Genomic DNA, 9,978 nt, shown 5'->3' with positions numbered 1-9,978 from the left:
TAGACGCGTTTTGAGCTCCAGAGTCGCTAAATGGGCCTCGAACCGAAAGTGTGACCCCACCAATGGATTCCTCGTTCGGAGAGCAATCCATCTGGCGGGCCGCCCGAATATCGGTGAAACAGCAAAAAAAAGGCATGTTTGAGAAAAATGGAGGCCTCTGATTGGTCGAGACCTGTCACGTGACCGTTCACGTGACCAAAATTTCGATCGGCAGCCAGTTCCCCTGGGGAAGCCCGACGACCGCTCTACAGCATAGAATGAATACGGGACTAGGAGCAGGGGCAACCAGCGTGACCAACTTGAAAAGCTGTAGTCAAACGGCTCAACGCGCTCGTCGTGGTTCCCACAAAACACCAGATGACGCTGATGTGTCAAAATTTTCGGAAGATCAATGATGAAGTGGGCCCACATTGGCGACTGAAGACGATGCACGCTGACAGACTAGTCAAAGCGGCGAGAGACACTGCCCGCGCGAGAGAACGTTCGTGTAGAGCATCTCAAACACCATACCACTCTGAGATTGATCACACAGGCCAGCACCTCGGTTTGGATGGCAGTAAACTAGCACCGCTTTGACACGTGTTTGGACAAAAAATTTAATGTTCCAAATTGAAATATGTTAAAATGGAGCATTAATAGGGAAGAGCAAAGGGTTAAAAAAAAGCACTGCAAATTTTCTGTACTACCTTTTTTGACCTCTTCATTAATAATAAGTTGTCTACAAGGAAGGAAAGTCTCACATAAATTTACAAAACCAGATGATATTCTATCAAGGCTTGGAAAGGTAGTATACCGTGTTTCTAAAACTCAACAAAAGCGATAGATTCTGTACTGTAGCACATGATTGTGGGAGGAAAATCTTATAACGGCTAAAGTCTAAAAAAGATAGCAAACAATTAAGGCAAGTTTATCATGCCATTGCATTTCCCTTTTATAAAAATCTTTTGGTGGAATTTTTACTAGTAATTCAAACTTAAGACAGGTCGTTCTGGCTTCTGTAATAGTTTCTTTGACAGCTGATTTGATTCCTTTTTTTCTTGTATTGCATTATTTTCATACTTGATAATGGGGACGCAAGTTACAGGCACACTGGTTTGTTTGAAACAAGGAAGAGGGGTTGTGCCGGTAGATGAAGCACTGTTGTGAGAGTTCTTGCGACTTTTTCCTGAGAGAAGCATTGGAGTGATCTCTACACCCAAGAGAGATTCGCTCATGGCCTCTATTTCTCGTCCAGGTGAAAGGGGGACTTCATCGTCTGCCTCATCTTTGACCTCTTCCACTGAAGATTCGCTGTCCTCTATAATGCTGCAATGGGATAGTTTTTAAATTTTTTTTATCAAAAGATGGTTAGAACAGAAAGCATCGCACTGAAAATAGCAACTAAATCAACATACCTTCCATTCTCTTCCATCTCTTCAGGGATTAATTCAGGCATGTTAGAACTGTCGTACCCATAGTTCCTTAATGTATCTTCGATCTGATTAATGCCATCCTGCATAGATTTAATTGCTACATCAGCTTTGTCATTCTCTTCTTTAGTAGCTTCGAACAACGATTTATAAATGTTTGTTAACTGTTCAATGTTTACCTGTCAGGTTGAGAGGACGATTAAGGGCGGAATGACAGTTCAGCAAAAGTGCAGGGACAGACACACAATGTACAATTAATTGGTGAAACATGGGTAGCTCACCTCAACATCTTTAACCTCTTGAAATAAACTACTTGCTGCCTCAAGAGCTGCTTCTTTGTTGCTCTCATCAGGCATCAAGCCCTCTATTGACATTAGCATCTTCTCCAGTTCGACCAAACCTGTGTCAACACATCGAGCGGCCAATAGCATATCCCGCAAACGTCCTCCAGTTTCGACCGGCTTCTCCATATCTATGAAACAAATATATTCGGAATAAAGGACAACTGTAATAAATCGCACGCACTTGCCGAGTGTTTGGCCTGTTTTTGAACTGGAGAGCAGGGTTGGTACATCATGCCAAAAACACATGGCACAACAAGAAAAACATTTTTCCTTGAACACAAACAATTATCTTGTTTCGTTGGATAAATTAGTCTCTCATTCGCTTTTATACCTCAACATAAAAGCGAAAAACTGTTTGGCAGAGACCACATGGTTTCTTACATATATTTTAGGTTGGTAGTTGTTTCCGCTCGCAACGGACAAGGATGTCTGCTGCAGTTTTCAAAGTGTCATCTGTCGATCGAACCTTTTATTCGCAGCCCCGTGATTCGTGATGGTGGATTCCTTTGATTGCGTAATTTGTCTTCCTGCTTCCTCTGGGGATGTCTATAGCTGTGTCCTTGTGTGTGATTCGCATTGAACTGGGTGACGATAGCGATACGGAGTCGTCTGCTACGGGATCAGGTGCGTAGGTTATGTTTTGGCCTTTGTTATCATTGTGAGTGTTTTCATTGGGTTCCCTAATTCAGACAACATTTTATAGTTTGACGTAAATTCTGCTTTACAAACGTGTTGTTTGTTGAGATTTTTTGCCATGTTTACTTTTCCACAGTGTCTTTACCACTATGAAATTCTCATTGTGTTTTACAGGCGCTTCTGGTGCAATGGCTGCTAAGAATGTGAAACCGAATGCTCGTCGGGGCAGAAGAGAAATGCGGGACATAACGGTGGAGACTTACTCTCGGGCAGGAGAGGAAGTGACTCCGGCCCTTCCCAATGCGTCTGTGTGGGACAGTGGCCAGACTGCCATAACTCTGTTCCCATCGGCACCAGTCCATGGCGACTCGCACGCTGTTGGAAAATCAAGTGAATCATCTGTCAAACACCCTGTCGCTAGCCAGTCTTCCATATCTGAGGGTTAGAATTCTCACAAACTAAATAATTTGCCAGCTCAGGTTTAGAACAAGAGCACTCAGAATAATTATAATTTTCTTTCAGATGATATGCCTCCATCAAGGCGATCAATTGATTTGGATGAAGCTGATCCCATGCTGAGAGGCGAGCGGGAAAGAGTTGGAGATCCTTCACTCATCCCCTTTGTGTCAGGAAATCCTTTTGTTGAAGTTACCAAAGGAATTCTTCATTTATACAAAGAAAAGTAAGTCATCATTCAAATCTTTTTGTGTGAAGTTGCCTAATAGCTCAGTATATTTCAATGAAACAAATTTTTCAGTTCCCTCACTGAAATGGAAAGCACATCTGAGCTGAGCCAAACGGTTTGTCTTCTTGCTGTACCAGCAACCATGACATGCCACGATCTGCTAACATTTACCGCTGCATGCCATGAAGACATACAGCATGTACGGGTAATAAGAGATGGTACACCGAATCAGTACATGGTTCTTTTAACCTTCCGCACTCAGGTTAGTTAGGAAGACTGTAGAATTGAACTTTCAAAATAAATTGCTATGTTTTGGTCTATTCTAATTTTTAAAATATGTGTTTCAGCAAGCTGCAACTGAATTTTATAAAACATTTAACGGTGCTGCATACAATTCTCTTGAACCCGATGTTTGCTGCCATTTGGTGTTCGTGTCAAAAGTTGAGTTGACAAGAGAAGATGTCCCCCCACCACACCACACAGAGCTACCCACGTGCCCAGTGTGCCTGGAAAGGATGGATGAGTCTGTAGATGGCATTCTCACAATTCTTTGTAATCATGCTTTTCACACCAGCTGTCTGGCAAAGTGGGGAGATACAAGGTAACTTAAACAATTTATTAAACATTGTGATACTTCTATACAGTATTTTTAAATTGTGTTGATCTAATTATTGATCTCTTTCTTTAGCTGTCCAGTCTGCCGATATGTACAGACTCCAGAGCTAGTTGCAGATAACAAATGCTTAGAGTGCCACTCCTCTGATCAACTTTGGATTTGTTTGATTTGTGGGCATGTTGGATGTGGCCGCTATGTCCATGGTCATGCATACGAGTAGGTTCATCCATTTCATTTGTGAAAGCAGTGTCTTTCAAGGAAATATAATCAATCTCACTAAGCTCATCATTATTTTGCAGGCATTACTTGCAAACTCAGCACTGTTACTCAATGCAACTAGGCAGCAATCGGGTGTGGGACTATGTGGGAGACAACTTTGTTCACCGCCTGTTGCAAAATAAAGGAGATGGTAAACTTGTTGAAGGAAGTGCCCCTGGCAAACAAGATGTGAGTGTTTGAAGGGCCTCTTATGTTTCCTTTCAGGATCAATAACACATTGCTAACAGTTAATGTCTGTTTCCATTGCAGGTTACCGACGAAAAATTAGATTCAGTCCAGTTAGAGTTCACATATATGTTAACATCACAGCTTGATTCACAACGCATGTACTTTGAGGATCAACTTCTGCGACTAGACCAACAAACACTAGCCGAGGTGAGTGAAAATGAAATATCTTTATTAGTGCATGTCCATTTTGTTCTGTTTCTTTGTAGTATTAATTTATTTTTATTTCAGCGCACTGAGCTAAAAGAGAAACTTCAAAAGCTACGAGAAGATAACAAGGCTTTGGAAAGTAAAGTGTCATCTCTTAGCAGGGAGAAGCAAATAGCTGACAAGAAGGTTTGTGTCTAAGAACTTAAAGAGTACAATATCACCATAGATTCAATTACTAAATTTCTTGTATTCAGTTGCAGCAAATGTCAGAACGTTTGAATGCCACTCAAAAAGAACTTCAAGAAGAAAAGCAGCTGAGTGGAGCACTAACTCAGAATCAAGGCGGCTGGCAGAATAAGTTCACTGCTTTGGAAGGCCAGTTTAAACAATATCAATCAGAAAAAGATAAGGTAAGCTTGAGTTTGATAAATATTTTCATTTTATAGCCAGCATATTCTGACTGATTAAACTTTAATTTAGGAAATAAATGAACTGAAGGAACAGCTGCGTGATGTCATGTTCTTCTTGGAAGCTCAAAAGCAGATATCTGAAAGTGCTGATCGTGAGGAAATTGCTCAAGGCATTGTCACTATTGGGGAAGGCCCCTCTTCTTCAAAGCCATCAAGACGAGGCAAGAAGCAGAGGTGATTCCTGTACATGATCCATAGATATTTTGTCATTTTATGTATTTTCATTTATATTGGAAGATTCATAAAAGTTTTCATGATGGTCCGTGCAGTAAGCTACTTTAAGTCGATTCCAAAATCTTGCTTGCTCAACCAGTTTTTAGTTAGCATTTCAATGTTCTATGTATCGCCTGTCTTTATCATCTCTAGAGTTTTTTGATGTTTCTAGTTAAGGGGCTACTCTATTCTAGTAGAAATGAGCCATTTTCAAGGAGACGAAATTTGTCTGTGCAGACTGTATGTGATAAATGTGCTATAGATCTTGTAGTTTACTGTGATATTTAAGGTATTTTCTTACTTTTCATTATGTTATCATAGTTTTCTCTTTGTAATTCAGTTTAATGATGCTGAAATCTCCAAGTTTACTTACAATCTTCTTCACTCCTTCACTATAAGAAGTGCATATTTCAAAGTCTTAGAATGTAAAATAATTTTTTTTAAAAGTTAATCATGATGGCACAACTTTAATATAATATTTGATTTCATTTGCTTTGTTCTATGATACTTAAAGAATAAACAAACTGAAACTTATGCTGAGTTTATTGCTGGGAGAACCTTGTAAGGATTCATGATGCCATTTGGATCCATGACATTTTTAATTTGATGCATGAGCTGTATAGCTTGAGGAGGTTTGCAGAAGTGGACAGCTCCTGTTTTCTTCAGACCGATGCCATGCTCTGCACTAACACTGCCTCCAAATTTTGATGTCCATTCATACACGAATGGTTCGATATTGTTCATGATTTCTTTGCTGTACTCTTTTGATGTGATGTTGAGGTGGATATTGCCATCACCTGTTTCACAACACAGAGCAGAAAAAATTAAAATTGCACAGATAGGTACATTGCATGTAATTGAAAAAATACCAGGTAAGAAAAGAGCCCAAAGCATTATAAGCAAAAGAGCCCCTGATGTAAGAGGAAAATGTTGAAGGAGAGAAACCACAAATGCAACTACTACACCAAAATGCAAGGCAAGATTCTTACCAATATGCCCATATCCAGCCACACGAAGAACAGGCAAAGAGGACAGTCGACTACGCATTACTTCAACTATATTGTAAAATCTATCTTGTGGCAGAGATACATCATATTTATACGTGTATCCATCCCTTGCCAAACCCTGTGTGATACTTTCACGTAATTCCCACAAATTCTAGATCAGAAGTAAAACAAAACAAAAATTATTTTAATTGCCTTTCTGGCCCTATTAAGTGAAAATGAAAGAGGGTGTGTCTATGATTATTTTAAATCAAATAAGATTAAAGGGGGTTAGCATGTTAGCATGTCAAACACCAAGAGCAGTCAACGGTCAAGGATAATCAGAGGCAAAGCAGCAGTGACATCTTTAAATGAGCAAGCTACAATACACATTAAAAAGAAGTCAATAAATTCCGTACCAAAATGTCCAAATCCAGTTACTCTCATTACACCTGGCACATTTTTTAAGTGTTCTCTCGTAGTAGGTACAATTGAATAGAAATCTTGAGGCTTTAAGGAAACATCATATGTATAAAGAAAGCCATCCAAAAGCAGTGCTTCTGCCATCCTTTCCCGCACTTCAAAAAGTTGCTGCAATACAGTTAATCTTTCTTTATAAAGGGAAGCACTATTATTGGTATCTCTTGTTAGAGATGAGACTTCTCAATTATTTAGAGAAAATTTATATGGGTATCAGGAGGACTCACCTTTATGCGAGATGGTTCACTTGCTTGTATTCCATCCACAATAATATTTTTCTCAAGAGCATTTTCAAGAAACTGAGATAGTTTCTCTTCATCATGATCACTATTACTGCCTGATGTCTCAATCAGCATATAGAATGGGCAGTCTTTTATGGGAACACGGAGTTTCAAGTTTTCCTCCACAGCTTGTATTGAAGTCCTGTCCATCAACTCACAGGAAGATAGAATCTCCCCCAGATCCTTCTTACTTGATTTTAAGGCTTCCAATACTTTCTCATAGCTGTCAAGACCTGATTAATTCAGTTTTCTTAATGCATGGTAAAATAATAAATGTTAACAATTTGAAAAGGTACACACTCACTTACCTAAAAATGCAACATTCAATGATTTTGGACTAACAGGACAATGTATTGCAACTTGAGTTACTAAGCCCAGAGTTCCTTCAGAGCCAATAAAAAGATGTTTCAAATGATATCCAGTATTATCTTTTTTCATTTTGTTTAAACAGTTGATAACTTCTCCATTAGCTAAAACCTGTAGGAAATTAGCTTTAAAAAAAATATAAATTCAAGGACAAATATTGTAGTTTTAAAAAATTTAAATATACAAACCGCTTCAATGCCGAGGACAGTGCCATGCAGACTGCCATACCTAACAAGACGGAGGCCTCCTGCATTTGTAGAAACATTACCCCCAATTTGGCAGCTACCTTTGGCTCCCAAGTCCAGTGGCATCAAGAAGCCTTGCTCTAGCAAATAAGATTCTAACTGCTCCAGTACACACCCAGCCTGGCATGTTAATACACCTAGAAAATATTGGTAAAGAATATTCAAGCACAAATCATTCAGACATTGATTTTTTTAAAAATGCGACAACAAACCTGAGAGACTGTCAAAACTAATAATCTTATTCATGAGGCTTGTGGAAATTACCACTTCATCAAAGACTGGATTGCTACCACCAGCCAAACCTGTGTTCCCGCCTTGAGGACATACTGCCAAACGGCGTTCATTGCAGTGTTTCAATATGGCAGAAACCTCCTCAGTTGTCTTAGGTTTGAGGACACATTGGCTGCTCCCTAGAAGATAAAACACAGTTAAGTAAAGCAGTTCATAATAACGGATTTTGAGCTTTCCCAGAACTAATTAAGAGGGAATGGACAACGAACCTCTAACCGAGTGAAGCCAATCAACATTATATGCCTCTACATCTGAAACGTCAGTTAACATTCGAGTCTTGCCAACAATTCCTTCAAAAACATTTATATCCTTGTCAGTGAGGGAAGCAAAATTTCCTCTCTTGATCTTGTAGGTATCCTTACTTAATGGAGGGGTACTATATTTAGCTGGAACAGAGGAAAATGTTAAAGCAATCACCGTACAGGATTCACAGCTCATCAACTGAAGAATTAATATCAATACCTGTTCTAATCTTTAACGGCCAATGTCGCTGTGTGACTGAGTGCAAGACGTTTGAAGTGGCCTTCCGCATGTTTCACACTGAAAAAAAATATAATTAAAGCAAGCTTTAAGAATCTTTAAAAAGAATAAGCTCAGCACTACGATAAACTCAATCAGGAGGTGATGGGTATGAGCGGTATGAGCAATGTCTGGAGTGAGCTATTTCTTTGCAAACAGAGGAGAGTAGAGGAGAGTAGAGGAGAGCAGAGGAGAGTAGAGGAAGGGGAGGAGGGGAGGGGCGGGGCGGGGCGGGAGGGTGTTTACTTTGTAAACAAGACTGATAAGACTGATACCAGAGGAACATTTTGAAAAAGAGAGTTTGACGAAATGCGGAAAGAAAAGTCAAGATTCGATCAAATGAGTACCGAAAGGCTGTCACGGTGAAAATATTTCGGCATCACGAAATCAAACACATCAGCGGTTGCAGCCTGCTGTCAGCAGAAAGGGGTCGGGCGAAAACAAACTTACCCTGAGGGAAACTTCTTACGACAGTGAGGATGCGGGAGGGAATGCCAAACTATTGAAATGTGTAGAAAAGCTGGAGAGAAAAGACACTGACGAACAGGAACCCGCAAGAGTAAGTAAACAGGTGTCTTCTTTATGACATTGAGTCAGCAGACTGCGGCTCGGAGCAGAGGTTGTCACTGTCACACTCGCTTGGACTTGGACCTACTCGCGACTCATTTGTCTCTCTCTATTTTTCTTAATAGCACCAACCTTTGGGCACCTTTGGGTTGACGAAATGAGCAGACTCGGATGAGATACCCATGTGTCCGCGTCATTGGGGCGATGCTTTTGGTTCTGTCCGTCTCAATAAATGAATTCACATAAATTTTTGCCCACACACGGAAAAAAGACATCTTGACGCTCCGCTACCGAGTAGTGGTGCATGTGGCAGCACTGCTGCGACTGCTTCCCGTGGACGGCGGCCTGTTTGAAAGTGGCGCGGAGCCGGCTACCGACCTCTCGCCCTCTCGGCCTCGGCCACACAACGGATTCGTGTTGACAAAGTCCCTGCGTCCCTCCGTCGATCTGTTTCCTCAAAGAAAAGGAAAAGCGGGGGTGTGTCGAAGGGGTGAGAGAGACGGAGAAACGAAACGACTGCTCGATCGCTCGGTTGTCCCCGCTGTCCAGTATGCATTCTCAGCCACTACATTGGCACCGACAGCAGACGAGTCTCTCGTAGAGTCTCTCGGTGCCCTGCTCCATAAGTGAGACGTTGCAAAGTGTTACACTGAAATGGAACATTGCCGTCACGTGGCGTGAGGTTCGACGGATGACCTCATACTGGGGTGCATGGGGCGGTGGTACTATACCTTCTGAGAGAGTGGCCCAGGCCGGACGACGAGCAGCAGTTGAATTCCGAGCAGAGCCCTCGTCGCTCTGCCTCTCTCGCACCCCTACGCGAGGCCACGCGAGGCACCATGAGTGCGAGAGAGACAGAGCGACGATCTGCAGCCGCGGCGGCGTGGTCGTTGTTTGCCACAGCGGCCACAGTACGGCACAACCCCGGGGGGATGCGTGCCAGAGAAGTTGAGTGAACTTGCAGCGCGGCGGGCATGTTGTCGTTGCTGGTGTTGTTGTTGATGTTGGAAAATGCCGGGTGCGAGCCGCGGCTGGGAGGACGGCTCGGCGGCACGGCGCAGAGAGACTCTCCTACACCGTGGGCACCGTGGGCGACGGGGAGGGGAACGAGCTAGGCAGAAGCCGCCGCCGAGAGTGCTGCAGTGATTCCGAACTTGCTCCGTCGTTCTGCCTCTCTCGCGCCCCAACGGACGCCCCACGAGTGCGAGAGAGACAGAGC

General features: G+C 42.1%; 4 protein-coding genes across 8 annotated transcripts in view; 2 read left to right on the top strand and 2 right to left on the bottom strand.

The window, feature by feature from the left end:
• Positions 1–673: 673 nt before the first annotated feature.
• On the bottom strand, positions 674–1,975 carry LOC117642330. The gene is made up of 3 exons (XM_034380411.1): positions 1,691–1,975; positions 1,395–1,588; positions 674–1,305 (listed from the first exon to the last, which is right to left on the bottom strand). The coding sequence occupies exons 1-3, from the start codon at positions 1,877–1,879 to the stop codon at positions 960–962; spliced, it is 729 nt and encodes a 242-aa protein (XP_034236302.1). The 5' UTR covers positions 1,880–1,975; the 3' UTR covers positions 674–959.
• Positions 1,976–2,146: 171 nt separating this feature from the next.
• LOC117642328 (BRCA1-associated protein) lies at positions 2,147–5,561 on the top strand. Of its 2 annotated transcripts, XM_034380405.1 has the most exons (11): positions 2,148–2,377; positions 2,564–2,830; positions 2,912–3,071; positions 3,147–3,336; positions 3,422–3,675; positions 3,763–3,906; positions 3,990–4,137; positions 4,219–4,344; positions 4,426–4,530; positions 4,599–4,754; positions 4,825–5,561. In XM_034380405.1, exons 1-11 carry the CDS (start codon positions 2,296–2,298, stop codon positions 4,990–4,992), a joined length of 1,800 nt encoding a protein of 599 aa, XP_034236296.1. In that variant the 5' UTR covers positions 2,148–2,295; the 3' UTR covers positions 4,993–5,561. The 2 variants fall into 2 exon arrangements, with proteins under 2 accessions (XP_034236295.1, XP_034236296.1); XM_034380404.1 differs by having other exon boundaries at positions 2,147–2,377; positions 4,219–4,530.
• Positions 5,475–9,512, bottom strand: LOC117642329 (D-2-hydroxyglutarate dehydrogenase, mitochondrial-like). Of its 4 annotated transcripts, none has more exons than XM_034380407.1 (9): positions 9,491–9,512; positions 8,136–8,213; positions 7,883–8,059; positions 7,595–7,792; positions 7,326–7,519; positions 7,080–7,248; positions 6,718–7,004; positions 6,430–6,601; positions 5,475–5,824 (listed from the first exon to the last, which is right to left on the bottom strand). In XM_034380407.1, exons 2-9 carry the CDS (start codon positions 8,203–8,205, stop codon positions 5,559–5,561), a joined length of 1,533 nt encoding a protein of 510 aa, XP_034236298.1. In that variant the 5' UTR covers positions 8,206–8,213; positions 9,491–9,512; the 3' UTR covers positions 5,475–5,558. The 4 variants fall into 4 exon arrangements, with proteins under 4 accessions (XP_034236298.1, XP_034236297.1, XP_034236299.1 ...); XM_034380406.1 differs by lacking the exon at positions 9,491–9,512 and adding an exon at positions 8,643–8,853; XM_034380408.1 differs by lacking the exons at positions 6,430–6,601; positions 9,491–9,512 and adding exons at positions 6,017–6,185; positions 8,643–8,853.
• Positions 8,320–9,978, top strand: part of LOC117642955 — a 21,111-nt gene continuing 19,452 nt past the window's right edge. The window contains exon 1 of the mRNA XM_034381591.1: positions 8,320–8,328. Within this exon, the coding sequence (XP_034237482.1) occupies positions 8,320–8,328 (9 nt within the window). The remainder of the gene's footprint in view (positions 8,329–9,978) is intronic.

Source organism: Thrips palmi, unplaced genomic scaffold (genome assembly GCF_012932325.1).
Source record: "Thrips palmi isolate BJ-2018 unplaced genomic scaffold, TpBJ-2018v1 HiC_scaffold_16, whole genome shotgun sequence".
Taxonomy (NCBI): Eukaryota; Metazoa; Arthropoda; class Insecta; order Thysanoptera; family Thripidae; genus Thrips; species Thrips palmi.
The sequence above is the reverse complement of the archived record's forward strand: the minus strand, read 5'-3'. Positions and strand labels throughout refer to the sequence as shown.